Raw genomic sequence first — 20,694 nt, forward strand, 5'->3', positions numbered from 1 at the left:
CAGGTGCCGGAGGATTGGAGAATAGCTTATGTAGTTCCATCGTTTAAAAAAGGATCAAAAAGTAAGCTGGGAAATTATAGGCTGGTAAGTTTGTCATCAGTAGTAGGTAAATTATTGGAAGGAATACTAAGAGATAGGACCTACAAGTATTTGGATAGACAGGGACTTATTAGAAACAGTCAGCATGGCTTTGTGTGTGGTAGGTCACGTTTAACCAATCTATTAGAGTTTTTCGAGGAAGTTACCAGGAAAGTGGATGAAGGGAAAGCAGTGGATGTTGTATACATGGACTTCAGTAAGGCCTTTGACAAGGTCCCACATGGGAGGTTAGTTAGGAAGATTCAGTCGCTAGGTATACATGGAGAGGTAGTAAATTGGACTAGACATTGGCTCAATGGAAGAAGCCAGAGAGTGGTAGTGGAGGATTGCTACTCTGAGTGGAGGCCTGTGGATAGTGGTGTGCCACAGGGATCAGTGCTGGGTCCATTGTTATTTGTCATCTATATCAATGATCTGGATGATAATGTGGCAAATTGGATCAGCAAATTTGCTGATGATACAAAGATTGGAGGTGTAGTGGACAGTAAGGAAGGTTTTCAAAGCTTGCAGAGGGATTTGGACCAGTTGGAGGAATGGGCAGAAAAATGGCAGATGGAGTTTAATGCGGACAAGTGTGAGGTATTGCACTTCGGAAGGTCAAACCAAGGTAGAACATACAAGGTAGCCTGTCACTTTTAACTGCACTGAGTAAATCGTGCTCTTTACTTTGAGAGTCTTGTAATCCTCTCTGGATAACAAATTCATCTGGGCTCTGGTGTCAGGCTTCAATGTAATTACTGTTTCTGGAATAATCCATTCTGGAATAATTACTCAGTCTCTGGAATAATCCATTTTGTTTTACCAGCACCAGAAGTCTGTAGAGAATCCACAAAGACTTCCTCAATTTCCTCATCAACAGTGTGCACCTTTCTCTTGGGTAGCTGCAGCTTTGCAGCACTTTGCAAAATGATTCTTCTCCCAAATTATTGCAGGACTTTCCACAAGCAGGACGTGACTTTGGAATGTGATTACCTCCACGGTTGCTGCATTTGCTGTTTGAGCCTATCTCTTTGCTTTGCTGTTGATTTGAGAAACGATTTGCGCACTGCTCTTCTGTTTTACAGCATACACTGTTATGTCTGCCCTGTGTAGCTCCTTAGCTTGTGCTCGTGTGGTCTCTTCTGCTCTACACATGTCCACAGCTTTTTCCAATGTCTAAACATTTTCATGGATCAATTTTTCTCTGAGCCAATTATCTGGTATTCCACAAACTACCGTACTCTGTCTCCAACTGGTGAGTCTCTCAAATCTCTAAACTCACAGGACTTACTCAATGTGTGAACATCAGCTAAGTATTGGTCAAAGCTAACACCTTGTTTCTGATCCCAAGAAAAGAAATGATGTATTTACTTGGGACAAAATACTCCTCAAATTTTGTCATTTGTGTCCAATATAAAAGCTGTCTCATCAATTTGAAAACTCTTATAGCATCTTTGCCAATTATAGCATCCAAAGCATCTTTGCCAATTACAGAAAAATAGACTCTTTCAATTTTTCATCAACACCCCCCCTTACTCTGCCAGCCACTAAATATATATTGAATTGCTTTTTGACGTATTTCCAGTTATAAGTTAGATTGGTGATAAACTACATAGGTGTGGGAGGACTTAGGTTATCTATGATGGGAATTCTTGGCCTCTCACCTGAATTTCTTGGTGGATTTGGTGACTGCTGAACTTTGGGAACATATGTTGTTTTGCCTTGCTGGCCAGCTTTTCCCGTCATTAGTATCATCAGTCGCACACAGTACCGTGTTCATTTACTGTCAATGTTTAGACCTTACACTGACTTCTGGCACCATGTTATGTTTAATAAAGACAAACTTGGCATGAATATCGCTAGAGCTTTTAATTACTCAACAGTGTTCAAAACTAAGCACGTGAGTCCCGCTCACCATTGAAGCTTCTGGTTCTGGGTGAAGCACCCACATTGCCCACTAGGAACTGAAGTTCTTTTATTACGCAAGCACATAATAACTGAGGTGGATCTCCATTTAATTTCTGCCCTCACTTTAAACCTATGTCCTCTGGTTCTCGACATTCCTACCTTGGGAAAAAGATTCTGATGACCTATCCAATCCACGTCCTTTATAATTTTATAAATCTCCATTAGGTCAGCTCTCTGAATGGGTTGGTGGAAAAGGAATTTATTATGCTTGCCGTCATAGGAATAGGCAAAGTATAAAAGTTTGGATGTCATGTTGCATTTGTACAAAATATTGGTTAGACTGCACTTGGGCTATTGTGTGCACTTCCTGCCACCATATTGCAGGAAAGAAGTGATAACAAAGGAGAGAACTCAGGATAGATCAACCAGGATGCCACCGGGGGGACGTCACGTGATGACGTAGGATCGAGACGCTGGAACCCAGCTCTCCCGTAAAAAGTTAATAAATTAATGTCTAAATGAAGAAAAGTTAGTCAATACTTTCTAAAAGTTATTTATAAACTACTCCGGATTGTGTCAAGCTATGCCTTAAGGAAGGAAGATGAAGAAAACTAATACCGGGAAGACTACGCAAGTTGGAACAAGAACAAGGCCCATGTCTACCGAGGAACCGCGGTCTCAGGTACATTATACCACCGGCGATACGGAACAGGAGACTGCGGCAACATCGGCCATTTCTAAAGGAAAAAACCATCGTGAACTGCGCAAACATGAAGGATGGAGCATGCGCAAACGGGAGCAACAAGAACTACAAAGCCCAGCTACCACTGCAACTGAAAGTGATAGCAAATCGGAGGGAGAATCAGACCTTCCGGAAAGATCAGATGAAGAGGGAGTTAAAAGTCCTTCTAGAAATATAGAAAAGACTTTGAGGCAAATAATGCGTAAATTAGACACATTAAAAGTAATTTAAAATAATCAAAAAATACTCGAAAAAAAATGACCAATATGGAGATTATGCTTGAAAAAATGACAAAGAGACAGGAAAAAATGGAAAAAAGAATTACGGACTTGGAAACTACAACGGAGGACATGGTTGAAAGAATGGACAAAATGGAAAATGAAAATACTGCTTGGACATCAGAAAGAAAACAATTTATGGAAAAAATTGATAAGCTTGAAAATTTCAGTAGACGAAATAATATTAAAATTGTTGGACTTAAAGAAGATATAGAAGGAGAAGATCCAATAAATTTTTTTCAAAAATGGATCCCTGAAAAATTGGAAATGGAAAGAGAAACTCCAATTGAGATCGAAAGGGCTCATAGATCCTTAAGGTCAAGACCTCGAGCTGATCAAAACCCACAATCAATTTTGATAAAATGCTTACGATACCAAGACAAAGAAAAGATCCTGAAGGCTGCTGCCCAAAGTGCCAAAAATAGAAATGGGCCACTGATGATAGCAGGGAAACCAGTTCTTTTTTATCCTGATATAAGTTACAACCTGTTGAAGAGAAAGAAGGAATTTAACCCAGCGAAAAAAGCCTTATGGGAAAAGGGTTATAAATTTACAATGCGTCATCCAGCAACACTGATAATTTTTTTGGAGGAGGGAAATTTTTTTTTTTCAGTTTATCGAAAAGCGGAGGAGTTTGTACAAGAACTTCCATCTATTCGCTAATTACACATAGAGGCTTCCAAACGTAATGGATTAAAGATGAAGATAGACCCAACGAACAGAAGTGATGGACATTTATGGATATTATAGAAGAGAAAAGCAAAATTTTAGAAATACTAAATGAGAATAGTATTTTTTTTTCTCTTCTTATACATATACTTTTTTATGTTGCGGGGGGGCTGGGGAACTTTGGATCTGTTACTGCGGGATTCACGTGTGTAATCATGGCGGTTACCATGACCCGTACAGCAGAGGGGGGTAATGTTGTGGTTTTTTTCCCACAACATTAGTAGGGGGGTATTTTGTTTTTTTCTTTAGATAGATAGATAGATAGATACTTTATTCATCCCCATGGGGAAATTCAACTTTTTTTCCAATGTCCCATACACTTGTTGTAGCAAAACTAATTACATTTATATTTTAATTTTCTTCTAACTTTTTGCCTGGATGATTGGTGGGGACACACATAGCAACATGGAGATTTTTATAAAGATTTCCCAGGATACCACGAAAGTTGAAAGATTAGGTATTATTATAGATTGGAGTAATATAATAAAAAAAATAACGACTAATCTACTAAATTTTTTAAGTTTTAATGGAAATAATTGGTTACTTGGGGAAAGAAATAAATATATATACTAAAGTTATTACGAACTCCATGGAGCATGTGGGGATCTTCCAGTGTCCAGGCATTCCCTTTTTTTTTCTTTCTTTCTTATTTTTTTAATAGGGATGTTAGGGGGGAGGGGTTAAGGGGAGGGGGGCTGGGCAACACATTTTTTTTTCATACACATTTATTCTGTAACTATTTGAAAACAATAAAAAAAAGTTAAAAAAAAAACCAGGATGCTGCCAGGAATGTAGGGTTGTAGGTACCAGGAGAGATTGCATAGATTGGGCTTATTGTCTCTAGAACATAAGAGAAAGAGAGGATACCTTATGAAGATTTACAAAATTCTAGATTCAAGATTGTTTAATGTAATTTCCTGTACACAAGTTTAAGGAAAACAAAATAATTATTACTCCTGACTCAATGCAGCACAAAAAATACAAAAGATAAAATACATGACAATAGTAATAATAAATACACAATAAATATAAATACATTAGGTAGCTTATATATGTAAATTGATTGTATGTCCATAAAGTGACACTAGGTTGTACATAAGGTGACTGACAGGAAATAATAAAGTAGTGGTGGAGTTAGTGCGTGGAGAGGTTGATCTGCCTTACTGTTTCGGCAAAATAACTGTTTTTGAGTCTGGGTATCCTCGTGTGGATGCTATACAGCTTCCTCTCTGATGTGAGTGGGACAAACACTCCATGAGCTGGGTGTGTGGGATCCTTCATGATGCTACTAGACCTTTTCCAGCACCTTTCTGTACATATGTCCATGAGGGAGTAGGGTAGTTTTGTTGAGTCTTCCTGACTGCCACGGTGTGATTTTGCACCAGCCAGTGATGCAGCTTGTTAGGATGCTCTCTGCTGTGCATCTGTAGAATGAGGTGAGTATAGATGTGCAAAGCCCAGCTCTCTTGAGCCTTCTCAGAAGGCCAAGGTGTTGGTGAGCTTCCTTGACCATGTAGAATGTGCTCTGGGACCATGAAAAGTTGTGGGAGATATGCACTGCCAGGAATTTGAAACTGCTTGTATTTTCCACTGTTGTGTCTCTGATGTAAAGTGGGGTGTGAAAAGGAGGAATTTTGAAGGACATAGACATTTTCAGTAGTCAGTGACTTTTTCCCAAGGCTGGGGAGTCGAGAACCAGAAGGCCGAGGTTTAAGGTGAGGGTGGATCTAAGGGGTACGTTTTTCACATTTATCTGTAACGAGTATCCAGAGGATGTGATAGAGGCTGATGCAATTACAGTGCGTAAAAGGTGTCTGGAGAAGTACATAGGATAGGATAGGAAAGGCATAAGGGTGTACAGAGCAAATGGGATTAGCACAAATAGGCATCAGGCTGGCATCATCAAGGTGAATCATTAATCCCATTCCTGTGCTGTGCATTTCTAAGTTGATATTGATCTGCAAAGTGCTCAGATGGAAGGTGATATGTCGTTTCTCAACGTGTGCTATGTCTTGTTTGAACATTGCAGGAGGCCACAGGGGAGAGATCAGAGTGTGAGTGGGGTATTGAGTGATAGCAGCAGGCAACCAGCAGCTTTGGGTCACTCTTGTGGTTGGAATGCAGCCTCTCCACTGATCTGCTGCCCAATTTGCATTTAGTTTCTCGTTGTCCATTGTAGAGAGAGGCAAATAGTGAACATTGAATACAGTGCACTAGATTAAAGAAGGTGTTCTGCTACCTAAACTAGCTTGTTTTCTCCCTTTCTCAGCACTAACAAAGGGTCCTGGACTTGAAACATAAACTGCTTAGTTTTAAGAACATAAGAACATAAGAAATAGGAGCAGGAGTGGGCCATCTGGCCCGATGAGCCTGCTTCGCCATTCAATAAGTTCATGGCTGATCTGGCCATGGACTCATCTCCACCTATCTGCCTTTTCCCCGTAACCTTTAATTCCCTTACTTTGCAAAAATCTATCCAACCTTGTCTTAAATATATTTACCGAGGTAGCCTCTACTGTTTCATTGGGCAGAAAGTTCCACAGTTTCACCACTCTCTGGGAAAAGCAGCTGCTCCTCATCTCCATCCTAATTCAACTCCCCTGAATCTCGAGGCTATATCCCTTAGTTCTAGTCTCACCCACCAGTGGAAACAACTTTCCTGCCTCTATCTTATCTATTCCTTTTATAATTTTATATGTTTCTATAAGATCTCCTCTCATTCTTCTGAATTGCAGCAAGTACAGTCCCTTATAGTCAAACCCCCCTCATCTCTGGAATCAACCTGGTGAACCTCCTCTGCACTTCCTCCAAAGCCAGTATATCCTTCCTGACCAGAACTGCACATAGTACACCAGGTGCGGCCTGGATGCAGCAAACCTCCCTGCTCTTAAATTCAATTCCTCTAGCAATGAATGCCAACATTCCATTTGCCTTCTTGATAGTCTACTGTACCTGCAAACCAACCTTGTGTGATTCATGCACAAGCACTCCCAAGTCCTTCTGCACAGCAGCATGCTGCAATTTTTACCATTAAAATAATAATCTGCTGTTTCATTTTTCCTTCCAAAGTGGATGATCTCCCATTTACCAACATTGTACTCCATATGCCAGACCCTTGCCCACTCACTTAACCTAACTATATCTCTCTGCAGACTCCTCGTATCTTCTACACAATTTCCTTTTCTGCTCAATTTAGTATCATCAGCAAACTTACACTACACTCGGTCTCCTCTTCCAGATCGTTAATGTATATGGTGAACATTTGTGGGCCCAGCACTGACCCCTGTTGCACACCACTCACCATCGATTGCCAACCAGAGTGACACCAATGTATTCCAACTCTCCAGTTTCTATTAGTTAACCAATCCTCTATTCATGCTAATACATCATCCCCAACTCTACAGGTGCTTTTTGACCTACTGAATGTTTCTGGCATTTTCTATTCTGTAGTTACAGTTGTTTGGAGTATATGAGATAAACAATATAAATGAAGAACTTTTAATCCCTCTGTACTTTGTTGAATGCTTCAATGAATCATGTAAAAGTTCCATATCCATTCTTATTTCTTATAAAATGTGAATTTTTTAACTCTGTACTTATTAGTACTGTAACTACTGAAGGGATTGGGGATAAAAATCAAATATTTACCTAACAAGGAATCAATACATTATCTGCAGTGAAATTACCAAAAGAGTGTCCAGCTACACAAAATGCTGGAGGAACTCAGCAGGACAGTCCTGATGAAGGGTCTCAGCCCAAACATCAACTACACTCTTTTCCATACACTATGTTCTTTTTCATGCCTGGCCTGCTGAGTTCCTCTAGCATTTTGCATGTGTTGCTTGGATTTTCAACATCTGCAGATTTTCTCTTGTTTGAGAGTGTCATGAGAATAACGTGTTTCAATGGAATGTGAACCAATATATGTATATTTTTGTAATGTACATTGAAAAAGAATCCTACTTAATGCAACTAAGAAGCAGAAGTTTCAGTTACCTGCAGCTGAGACAATTACAGGTATAGTGACATTGTTTTGTTATTGTAGTTATGTATTTGAAATGTGTTTATTTCAACAAAAGCATTGTAAAAATATTAACCACTGATTACTGTCAGTTATTAACATTAACAGTTAACCCAGAATAATATTATTATTTATAATTTACAGAAATTCAGTGTGCACCAGTGGAGGGACCTTGATGAATATTAGGTCAATGTAGAACAAACTAATGCACATTGAGATTAAGAAAGAGGCAGTGTTGGAGCTTTTGACAGACATTAGTATCAGAGAATTGGAGGATGACAAATTTTGTACCCTTGTTCAAGAAGAGTAGTAGGGATAATCCTGGGAATTCTAGAGCACTGAGTCTTATATCAGTAGCTGGCAGATGATTCTTAGAGACAGTATTAATAAATATTTTGAGAGGCAAATTAATTACAAGGCATGTTTAATAATCTCAGCATAGTTTTATGAGGGACAGGTCATGCCTGACGAGCCTGATAGACTTTTTTTGAAGAAAAATACCAAGTTGATGAAGGTAGAGCGGTAGATATAATATACAGTGTCTATAAAAAGTAATCAGCCACCTTGAAAGTTTTCAGGTTTTATTGTTTTACAACATTGAATCACAGTGGATTTAATTTGGCTTTTTTGACACTGAACAACAGAAGAAGACTCTTTTTACAAATCAGAAATTTACAAATTTTTACGAATCTTTATTAATTACAAATATAAAACACTAAGTAATTGATTGCATAAGAATTCACCCCCTTCATGTCAGTATTTAGTAGATGCACCTTTGGCAGCAATTACAGCCTTGAGTCTGTGTGGATAGATCTCTATCAGCTTTGCATATCTGAACACTGCTATTTTTCTCTATTCTTCTTTACAAAACTGCTTAACCTCTGTCAGATTGCATGGGGATCATAAGTGAACAGCGCTTTTCAAGTCCAAATTCTCAATTGGATTGAGGTCTGGACTCTGACTTGGCCACTCCAGGACACTAACTTTGTGGTTTTTAAGCCACCTGTGCAGCTTTGGCTTTCTGCTTGGAGTCATTGTCTTGCTGGAAAACAAATCTTCTCCCAAATGGCAGTTCTCTTGCAGACTGCATCAGGTTTTTCCTCCAGGATTTCCCTGTATATTGCTGCATTCATTTTACCCTCTACCTTCACAAGCCTTCCAGATCCTGCTGCAGTGAAACATCCCCACAGCATGATGCTGCCACCACCATGCTTCATGGAAGGGATGGGATATTTTTGAGGATGTGAGGTGTTTGGTTTATGCCAAACATAGCGTTTAGTCTGATGGCCAAAAAGCTCAAATTTGGTTTCATTAGACCATAAAACCTTCTTCCAGCTGAATTCAGAGTCTCTCACTCTCACATGCCTTCTGGCAAACTCTAGCCGAGATTTCAGGTGAGCTTTTTTCAATAGTGGGTTTCTCTTTGCCACTCTCCCATAAAACTGTGACTGGTGAAGCACCTGGATAACAGTTGTTTGCGTAGCCACTCCCATCTCAGCTACCGAAGCTTGTAACTCTTCCAGAGATGTCATAGGTCTCTTCTCTTGGTGGCCTCCCATACTAGTCCCTTCTTGCATGGCTCCTCAGCTTTTGTGAATGGCCTGATTCAAGCAGGATTACAGTCATAGAACATAGAACAATACAGCACAGTACAGGCCCTTTGGCCCACAATGCTGTGCTGACCCTTAAACCCAGCCTCCCATATAACCCCCCACCTTAAGTTCCTTCATATACCTGTCTAGTAGTCTCTTAAACTTCACTAGTGTATCTGCCTCCACCACTGACTCAGGCAGTGCATTCTACACACCAACCACTCTCTCAGTAAAAAACCTTCCTCTAATATCCCCCTTGAACTTCCCTCCCCTTACCTTAAAGCCATACCCTCTTGTATTGAGCAGTGGTGTCCTGGGGAAGAGGCGCTGGCTGTCCACTCTATCTATTCCTCTTAATATCTTGTATACCTCTATCATGTCTCCTCTCATCCTCCTTCTCTCCAGAGAGTAAAGCCCTAGCTCCCTTAATCTATGATCATAATCCATACTCTCTAAACCAGGCAGCGTCCTGGTAAATCTCCTCTGTACCCTTTCCAATGCTTCCACATCCTTCCTATAATGAGGCGATCAGAACTGGACACAGTACTCCAAGTGTGGCCTAACCAGAGTTTTATAGAGCTGCATCATTACCCCGCGACTCTTAAACTCTATCCCTCGACTAATGAAAGCTAACACTCCATAAGCTTTCTTAACTACCCTATCTACCTGTGAGGCAACTTTCAGGGATCTGTGGACATGTACCCCCAGATCCCTCTGCTCCTCCACACTACCAAGTATCCTGCCATTTACTTTGTATTCTGCCTTGGAGTTTGCCCTTCCAAAGTGTACCACCTCACACTTCTCTGGGTTGAACTGCATCTTCCACTTTTTAGCCCACCTCTGTATCCTATCAATGTCTCTCTGCAATCTTAGACAATCCTCTACACTACCTACAACACCACCAACCTTTGTGTCATCTGCAAACTTGCCAACCCACCCTTCCACCCCCTACATCCAGGCTGTTAATAAAAATCATGAAAAGTAGAGGTCCCAGAACCGATCCTTGTGGGACACCAGTAGTCACAACCCTCAAATCCGAACGTACTGCCTCCACCATGACCCTCTTCTTTCTGCAGGCAAGCCAATTCTGAATCCACCTGGCCAAACTTCCCTGGATCCCATGCCTTCTGACTTTCTGAATAAGCCTACTGTGTGGAACCTTGTAAAATGCCTGACTAAAATCCATGTAGAGCACATCCACTGCACTACCCTCATCTATATGCCTGGTCACCTCCTCAAAGAACTCTATCAGGCTTGTTAGACATGATCTGCCCTTCACAAAGCCATGCTGACTAACCCTGATCAATCCATGATTCTCTAAATGATTCTCTAAATGCCCATAGATCCTCTCTCTAAGAATCTTTTTCAACAGCTTTCCCACCACAGACGTAAGGTTCACTGGTCTATAATTACTCGGACTATCCCTACTACTTTTTTTGAACAAGGGGACAACATTCGCCTCCCTTCAATCCTCCGGTACCATTCCCATGGACAATGGATACATTAGGATCCTAGCCAGAGGCTCAGCAATCTCTTCTCTCGCCTCGTGGAGCAGCCTGGGGAATACTGTCATGTTCTTTCCATTTCTTGATGACTGAATTAACTGTACTCCAAGAGATTTTCAGTGACTTGGAAATTTTCTTGTATGTATCTCTGCTGACTTGTGCTTTTCAAAACTTTTTTCTGGTGTTGCTTGGCATCTTCTTTTAGCTTCATGGTGTAGTTTTTGCCAGGATACTGACTCACCAGCAGTTGGACATTCCAGATACAGCTGTATTTCTACTACAGTTAATTGAAACACTTTGACTGCACACAGGTCTTCAAAAATAGATCTCCATTTAACTAATTATGTGACTTCTAAAACCAAATGGCTGTACCAGTGATGCTTTGGTGTATCATATTGGGGGGGGGGGAATTCTTAGGCAATCAATTATTTTGTGTTTTGTATTTGTAATTAATTTAGATCACTTTGTAGAGATCTGTTTTCACTTTGACATGATAGTTTTTTTCTGTTGATCAATGTTGAATGGTGGAGAAAACTCGATGGCCAAACGGCCTACTTCTGGTTCCCTATCTTATGGTCTTAATGTCAAACAAGCCCAATTAATCCACTGTGATACAATGTTGTAAAACAATAAAACATGAAAACTTCTAAGGCTGGGGGGGGGGGGGGGGTGAATTCTTTTTATGGGCACTGTATATGGATTTTAGTACAGCATTTAACAAGGTTTCTTTGGGAGGCTCTTCCAGAAAGAAATGAGGCATGATATCCATGGAAACCTGACAGCATGGATCAAAATTAGCCAGTCCACAGAAGGCAGAGGGTTATAGTAAATGGAACATATTGTGCCTGGAAGTTGTTGATTGGTGAATCTGTTGTGGTACCACTGCTCTTTGTGATTTTTGTAAATGACTTGGATGAGAAAATGGAAGGATGGTGTTGGGAATAGTGTAGAATGTTGGACAGAGGCAGATGTAGAGCTGGGTTGAGAAGTGGCAGATGGACTTCAGTCCAGAAAAGTGTGAAGTGATACACTTTGGAAGATTGAACTTTAAGGGATATTACAAGATTAATGGTAGAATTTTTTGCAGTGTGGATAAACAGAAGGACCTTGGGTATGAAGTCTGTAGATCCCACGAAGTTGCTGCAAAAGTTGATAAGGTGTTAAGAAAGTGTATGATGTATTGGCCTTCATTAGCCTGAGGAATATGTTCAAGATTCACAAGGTAATATTGTAGCTTTATAAAACCCTGGACAGACCACAGAGAGCATTGTGCTCAATCCTGGTTGCTTCATAGTAGGAAGGCTGTGGAATCATAAGAGAGGTTGCAAAGGAGATTTATCCAGGTGCTGCCTGGATTAGAGAGGATAGGATGAGTAAGCCAGAGCTTTTCTCTTTGGAGCAAAGGAGGGTGAGAGGCCACATGATAGAGGTCTATACAATGATAAGAGGCACAGAGAGTTGACAGTCAATGTCTTTTCCAAGGGTGGCAATGGCTAATAGTAGATGTCATCCTTTTAAGGTGAGTGGAGCAAGGTTTAGGGGAATGTCAAAGCTAGGTTTTTTAATACAGAATATTAAATGTTGGGAATGCACTGTCAGAGGTAGTGGTAGAAGCAGATACAATAAGGACATTTAGAGACTCTTTGATGGCACATAAATGAAAGAAAAGTTGAGAGTTATGGGTAATATAGGAGGGAAGGGTCAGATTGATCATGGAGTATATTCAAAGTATAGTCAAAGCAACCTCAGAGGTGAAAGGGCCCATACAGTATTGTACTATTCTATGTTCTATGTTCTAAATGTGAAAATTCAGATATTTTCCACTTATCAGTCAATTCTGATATAAAAAAAATATTTGTTATAGGAGGTACTCCATGTTGCAGGGGTGGAGATGCAGTTGGTTGCTGCAGTTGCATTTCTTACCATCTTACAAGAAGAGTTGGTTTCCACAGCAGCTTATATCCACTCTTTTCTCCCGATTATATTGGTAAACCTAGATCACAAAGATACAGGTTAGTTACATTACTGAACTGAATCCTTCAGCATTGCATGCTTGTGGTAGTAGTTTTAAAATCTGATTTTCATTCTTAATATCTCATCTGTTGTACTGATTTTAATAAGTAACCATTTTTGGAAAATTATGATAAAGTGTATTCGAATAATGGGGATAATGTGAATTTGAAACTGTCTTGTTTTCTTGGTGAAATATGTTGTTTTTTAAGTATTGGCTTGAAGGGGGTCAAAGATTATCCATTTAAGTATTGGCTTGAAGAAGACCAAAGATTATCCATTTAAAGCTCATGATATTGAGCAGCATGTGATCAGCAATTTGTATAAACTTGTTTAGTAGTGTTTAATAGGTATAGTTACAAAGAAACACTCCACAATAGTTCCTTTTGTGTGTGTGAGGGTGGGGTTGTGTGGGTGACAGGCAGAAATGACTGTCTCTTAAAACCATCAATGAAGAAATACATTGATGGTCAAGAAATTGTAATTGACAACGAGATTCAGAGTACTGGTAATCGGTTTATTATTGTCATGTCTACCAACATATAGTGAAAAGCTTTTATGTACTGTACATGCCATCCAGACAGATTATTTCATGCAGAAGTATTTTGAGGTAATACAAAAGGAAAAGAGATACTACAAGATACTGCTTTTTACAGAGCAGTTAGAATTAGGCTTTTCAAAATGTAGAAAAGTACCTAATGAAATATTTTAAGACAGTTTCTGCAAAAGTAATGTCTGCATAAACTCATCAGGCTTTTTTTACCTGGTAATAAGTTCTGCAGCATAATCTTCTGGAAGGTTGACTAATATGAAAATAATTTAGATCCGTACAGTTCTTCTCTAAGATCCAAATAAGTGTCTCTAACTTGTTACTTCATAATAAGACTATTTTGTTTCAGGCATAAAAATAAAGCAGATTTGTGCATGTGCCAAGCATGGCTCATGTATTAGGTTACAGAACTAGATAATGGACTTAATTATGCAATATGTTAATTTTGTAGATTAATTTGTCACCGTTTATTATGTTTGTATTTTGGTCAGTGGTCAGCAATGCATGGTTGGAGACTCTCCTGACTGTAATCAATGCTTTACCAAAGGAAACCATCAGGCAAGAGGTAATGTAAAAGTAAACCATGTATTTACTTTCTGATTGCATGAACATGAATATCTTGATGAATATGTCAACTGTGATGTTTGCATTTATTTACAGACATTCATTAAAATGGCACGAATAACAGTGAAGTGCTGTCCATTATACCTGCTCTAGTTAAAGCAGAAATGCTGCATCAGTCATGGAACATGGGAGAAGGCTGAATGATTAATCATGATTAAGCCAGCTCTTTATTACACCTGTCCAATTTCAGAATCAGATTCAGGTTTAATATCACTGGTATATGTCATGAAATATATTGTTTTGTGAGAGCTGCATATTGCAATACATAATAATAAAACAATAAAAATTACAATACAAATAAATATATTGTATATAAAATTAGATAATTTGCAAAAAGAGAGAAAAAGAATAATACAGTGCACATAGGTTCATTTTCCATTTAGGAATCTGATGGCGATGGGGGAGAAGCTGTTCCTAAACTTTGAGGGTATGTCTCCACACAACTGTTCTGCCTCTTTGATGGTGGTAATGAGAAGAGGGCATGTCCTGGGTCATGGGGTTCCTGAATGATAGTGATCCATTTATCTCAATACCCTCCACATCTCCTGCTTGTTTTTCCCCTTTTGGTTATTTATCCACCGTTCAATATGGATCCACACTGAGCTGCCAGAGCACTAAAGGATAGCAAATTTTGTTCTGTTGTTTAGGGAAGGCTCTAAAAATAAGCCAGGAAGTTCTAGGTCAGTGAGCCTGACATCAATACTGGGTAAACTATCAGAAGGTATTCTAAAGAAATGGATATATAAGTATTAAGATAGAAGGAGCCTGATTAGGGATAGTCAACATGGCTTTTGCTTGGTAGCTAGTGTGTAACCAATCTTATGGAGTTTTTTGAGGAAGTTACCAGAAAAGTTGATGAAGACAAGGCAGTGGTTCTTGACTACATGGACTTCAGCAAGGCTTTTGACAAGATCTGCATGAACAGGTTGGTCAGAAAGGTTCAGTTGCTTTGCATTCAGGATAATGTAGTAAATTGGATTAGTCATTGGCTACATGGAAGAAGCCAAGGAGTGGTAAAATTTTGTTGCCTCTCTGACTGGAGACCTGTGACTAGTGGTGTGCCACAGGGACTGGTGCTGGAAATGTTGTCATTTGTCATCTATATCAACGATCTGGATGATAATGTGGTAAACTAGATAAGAGAATTTGTGAATGACACCAAGTGGACGACGAAGAAGACTGTCAAAGCAGGGTTTGGACCAGCTGGAAAAACGGGCTGAGAAATGGCAGATGGAATTTACTATAGACAAGTGCAAATGGTAGAGCACGTGAGTATGGTAGAACAGTGAGATCTGAGAATAGTGATCCATAGTCCAAAAGACATTAGGGAGGCCTTATTTGGAGTGTTGTGTGCAGTTCTGGTCACCTACCTACAGGAAAGATGTAAATAAGATTGAAAGAATACAGAGAAAATTTACAAGGTTGTTGCTGGGACTGGAGGACTGAGTTATAAGGAAAGATTGAATAGGTTAGGACTTTATTCCCTAGAGCATTCAGTATTGTGCCAAATTCTTAGGCACACATATATAGCTAGGATGCCTAAGACTTTTGTATAGTACTGTATTTGTCAACGTTGAGTGGAGAGCGAATTCGTAAATCTGGTGGGAGCAAAGGATATTGGGAATAGCAGGGTGGAGTGCCGTGGGAGGGGTGTGAGATGGCTGGTAGAGAAGGAGTGCCAAGGTAGGATGGTGGTGTGGGTGCAGACTCACCCAGCCCTGAGACACCAGGCAGGGATATTTGATTCCAAACAATTGGTTATTGATTGTTACAGAATGCTTCTTTGGTGCTTGCTGCTGCCTCCCCTCTCCATTCCCCCTTTTCCAAGCATGATTACCCTCTCTCTGCCCCCTTCCTAATTTCAGTCCACAATAGAGACCCATATCAGAATTAGATCTATCATTGCAGCTATATAGGACCCTGGTTAGACCCCACTTGGTGTACCGTGCTCAGTTCTGGTCACCTCACCACAAGAAGGATGTGGAAGCCAAAGAAAGGGTGCAGAGGAGATTTACAAGCATGTTGCCTGGATTGGAAAGCATGCCTTATGGAAATAGGTTGAGTGAACTCGACCTTTTCTCCTTGAAGCGAAGGAGGATGAGAGGTGACCTGATAGAGGTGTATAAGATGATGAGAGGCATTGATTGTGTGGATAGTCAGAGACTTTTTCCCAGGGCTGAAATGGTTGCCACAAGAGGACACAGGTTTAAGGTGCTGGGGAGAAGGTACAGAGGAGATGTCAGGGGTAAGTTTTTTACTCAGAGAATGGTGAGTAAGTGGAATGGGCTGCCGACAATGGTGGTGGAGGCAGATATGACAGGGTCTTTTAAGAGACTTTTGGATAGGTACATGGAGCTTAGAAAAATAGAGAGCTATAGGTAATCCTAGTAATTTCTAAGGTAAGGACATGTTCGGCACAACTTTGTGGGCCAAAGGGCCTGTATTGTGCTGTGGGTTTTCTATGTTTCTATGTTCTATTACTCTCATATGTCATGAAATGTGTTTTTTTTTTGTGGCAGCAGTACAGTGCAATACATAGAAATACTGTGCATTTACTTAAGACTTTTGCACAGTACTGTAAGTGAATGGGGGAAGACTTGATAGAGGTAAACAAAATTATGAGGGGTATAGATATGGTAAATGCAAGCAGGCTTTTTCCACTAAGGTTAGGTGAGACTAGAGCTAATGGCTTAAGGGTGAAAGGTTCAATGTTTATAAGGGAACATGAGGGTGAGCTTCTTCACTCAGAGGGTGGTGAAAGTATGGAATGAGCTGTCAGTGGAGATGGTGGATGTGGGTTTCTTTTCAAAACAAGGGAAATTTCAATAGGTACATTGATTCGAGGGGATGGCGGTATATGATCTGGGTACACATCAATGGGACTAGGCATGTTAATAGTTTGGCAAAGAGTAGATAGGCCAAAGGGCCTGTTTCTGTTCTATAGTGTTCTAAGACTCCATGGTTTTCTATATATTAATGGCAGGGGATAACTTGGGAAAGTGTGGGGTTCATTTTGGTCCTAAATAGCAATCTTCTCTTGGAGCCAGAGTAGCAACAAACAGTTTTCTGGAGGAACATCTGTGGAGGGAGAGAACTTGCGAATATTTCAGGTCAAAACTGTGCAACAGGATTGAGAGTGGAGAGCTGAGATGGCTAGTATAAAAAGAAGGGGTGGGTTGAAATGAGTCCAAGGTGATTAGTGTACAGAGGAGGGATGCAAGATGACAGGCAGGTTGTTCTGGGTAGGAATGAGGTACAGACATGGAGTTGGAGCCAAAGACAGCTGGAATATAGATTTAGGGTAGATTAAAAATGGAGAAAAGTGGAGCGAGGTGGAGAATGGGGACTGTGAAGATTGGTAAAGAGCATAAAAAGGGGTGATAATGGGGAACCATTAGGGGAGGGGAAATGGTCAGTGGAAGCAGAACCAGATAGGGAGTGGACAGTCAGGAATCCGAGTGGGATGCTGGGAAGTGAGTGTTAGGAAAATAGGACAATAGTGGGGGGACCAGAGTAGGATTGGAAGTGGGGGGCAGTAGTGGGGGAAGGGGGAAAATAACTAACAGAGGGAAGGGTGGTTAAGATTGGAAAAGTCAATGTTAATGCCAAAGGATTTTGGACTACCCAGGTGGAGTATATGTAATGTTTATTCAGTTTGTATCGAGCATCTCCCTGGTGGTGGCGAAGGATGAATATGGACATTCAGAGGATGTAGAATACTTCTCATCTATATTCACTATGAAGGAGAACCTATAGGTGGAGAAATCAGGGAGTGGGTGGTGAGAACTCTAGAACACTGGGCCACAAACGCTGCCATGGGTGGCAAGGGAGAGTTTGCTTGGGGCCATGTTAGAGAGTTGTAAATCTTTACTGGCCACCAGTGAAGTTCCTACTGTATGACTCAGACAGCTACTGTGATACCCCAACTATCAATGTTAGGAAATTTATTTAGGGAGAAAAATTATGAAAGAAAAGATTAGTCTGAACTTACAAAAGGCAGAGATAAGCAAAGATGATCAGAATTGTTTTATTATTGGGAGATCCTGTCTGACCAATTTGACCAATTTTGTGAAGAGGCCACAGAAGATATTGATGAGGGCAATGTGATAGAAATAGTCTCAATGGACTTCATTGGGTCCTTTGTGTTCCTTGAGAGATCGGTGCAAAAAATTAGAGCCCATGGGATCCCGGACAAATGGGCAAAAAGGATTTAAAGCTGATATGATAATATTTGCAGAAGCTGATGGCGGAGGATTAGTTTTATAACTGTAGGTGAGAGTACGATATTGCTGAAGTGGGCAGAGCAATGGCAGATGGGATTTAATCCTGATACGTGTGAGGTGAAGCATTTTCAGAGGACTAGTAAGAGCAGAGAATACACCATGAATGTTAGAACCTTGCAGAGCATTGAAGAACAGAGGAAGCTTTTGTACAAGTCCAATGATCCCTGAAGATGGCAGCACTGGTCGCTAACAAACCAAGGAAGGCATATACGATACTTCTTTGTCAACCAAGACATAATTGCACTTATCATCAACCAGTTATTATTTCAACAATGAGTATCAGTGTGTAAAATATAGTTTGCTTTCAAAAGCTTTGCACTTACTCTGCCCATGCTTGTCCTATTTTTATGGGATAATAAATCATTGACTAAAGGTTTGCCTCTTTCTCCTAGCACACAAAATAGAATTCTGAATGAATTTTATAAGAGACTAAAGTTGCAAATCTTAAACTATTGTTGAAAGCATCATAGTTGTCTTTTAGTGCTTAAAATGTTTCTATTTTCAGTAAGCTTTTGTTCTTGTTTAGATTTTATCTCCACTGGTTTCAAAGGCTCAATTATCACAGACAATCCAGTCACGTTTAGCCAGTTGCAAAATTCTGGGCCGAATTGCCAGGAAGTTTGAATCTCATGTGTAAGTGAAATGAATGTTTCATTGGTGATTGCTTGCTAAATGTATTAATCTGATTGTACATAAAGCCCAAGATGCTATCATAATATTATGACTAAATATTTCAATTTAACATAAACTGAAAAATTGTTTTCTGAAATGATATGTCATTAATGTATTTTTACAGTAATATAGTTGATGTTTATTCTATAGCAAACATACATCATATAAATAATATGGACTATAATCTTTTCACTCCAGTTTTTACTCATTAAATTTTCTGTGGTTTTATTGAAACTTGTTCATGGAGCAGTGTTGTCTGTAACTCATAAAACATTATTAGTTTCTTAAAATATATGAATAACCACATATACAGCACTGTGCAAAAGTCTTATGCACACACTCATATATAGCTAGGGTGCCTAAGACTTTTGCACAGTACTGTATTTGTCCACTTCGAGTGGACAGCGAGTTTGTAAATTTGGCGGAAGCAAAGGATGTTGGAAATTGCAAGGGTGGAGTGCCATGAGAGGGGTGTTGCTTAGGTGGCAGAGAAGGAGAGCTAGGAGTGGGGGGTGGGTGGTGTAGGTGGAGACATACCCAGCCCTGAGACACCAGGAAAAGTAATTTGATTCCAAACAATTGGTATATTGATCATTACAGAATGTCTCTCTGGTGCCTCCTGCTCCCTCTCCTCTCCCTTCTCCTTTTCCCAACCATGATTCCCCTCTCCCAGTCCTTTCCCACTCACAGTCCACATTCGAGACCCATGCAAGAATCGGGTTTATCATCACTCAGATGTGTCATGAAATGTTTTTTTTTGCAGCAGTACGGTGCAATACATAAATTAGTATGTTCTGTACAAAAGTCTTATGCACCCTAGCTATATGTTTGTGCCTAAGACTTTTGTACAATACTGTATTTAGACCATAAGACCATAAGATATAGGAGCAGAATTAGGCTATCGATCCTGCTCCACCACTTCATCATTTTCCCTCTCAGCCCTAATCTCCTGCTTTCTCCCTATATCCCTTCATCTACTGACTAAACAAGAATTTGACAACCTTTGCCTTAAATGCACCCAATGACTTGGCCTCCACAGCTGCCTGCGGCATTGAATTCCACAGATTCACCACTCTCTGGCTAAATAAATTCCTCCTCATCTCTGTTCTAAAAGGATGTCCCTCAATTCAGAGGCTGTGTCCTCTAGTCTTAGACTCCCCCACCATACGAAACATCTTCTCCACATCCACTCTATTTATAAGAAAACATAAATTTCTGTTCCAACTCTACATCTAATTGAACAATTTCAAGGTGTAAATTGATTATTTCTGTTGATGTTATGGCGATCAGTAAATAGTTAATCCATAAAGATCTAAATGTAGTGCTTCGTGTGGTATTAACTCACTGTAATCTTGAACCTTTCTTTAACAACAATTTGTTCTCATTTTACCTGGATCTAATAAACATTTTAATACAGAGTTTCCCATTAACCTTTAACAGCAACTTGTTCACACAATGGACATCCTCGTATATTCTGTGTAATTGGAGTGAATATGCTGGACATAAATTCTGAAACCAGATTAAGCTGTTTCCAAAATGCACAATATATATCCTTTCATCACAAGTACATTCTGTCATTCAAATATCTGTTAAATAGCTGAATCATTTCACTGCCAGAGAGATATTCCCATTGTTTTTTGACCATATTTCATTACACTGGATTTAGGATTTCGTGCATTGTATCATTTTTCTGCAACAAAAA

General features: G+C 39.9%; 1 protein-coding gene across 2 annotated transcripts in view; it reads left to right on the plus strand.

Moving 5' to 3' along the window:
- The window catches only part of LOC140724713 (serine/threonine-protein phosphatase 4 regulatory subunit 4-like), a 268,941-nt gene that overhangs the window by 61,577 nt on the left and 186,670 nt on the right, over positions 1-20,694 (plus strand). For both annotated transcript variants that reach the window (XM_073039175.1, XM_073039176.1), the window contains exons 3-5: positions 12,718-12,865; positions 13,905-13,978; positions 18,847-18,953. In XM_073039175.1, the coding sequence (XP_072895276.1) occupies positions 12,718-12,865; positions 13,905-13,978; positions 18,847-18,953 (329 nt within the window). The remainder of the gene's footprint in view (positions 1-12,717; positions 12,866-13,904; positions 13,979-18,846; positions 18,954-20,694) is intronic.

Source organism: Hemitrygon akajei, chromosome 3 (assembly GCF_048418815.1).
Source record: "Hemitrygon akajei chromosome 3, sHemAka1.3, whole genome shotgun sequence".
Lineage (NCBI taxonomy): Eukaryota > Metazoa > Chordata > Chondrichthyes > Myliobatiformes > Dasyatidae > Hemitrygon > Hemitrygon akajei.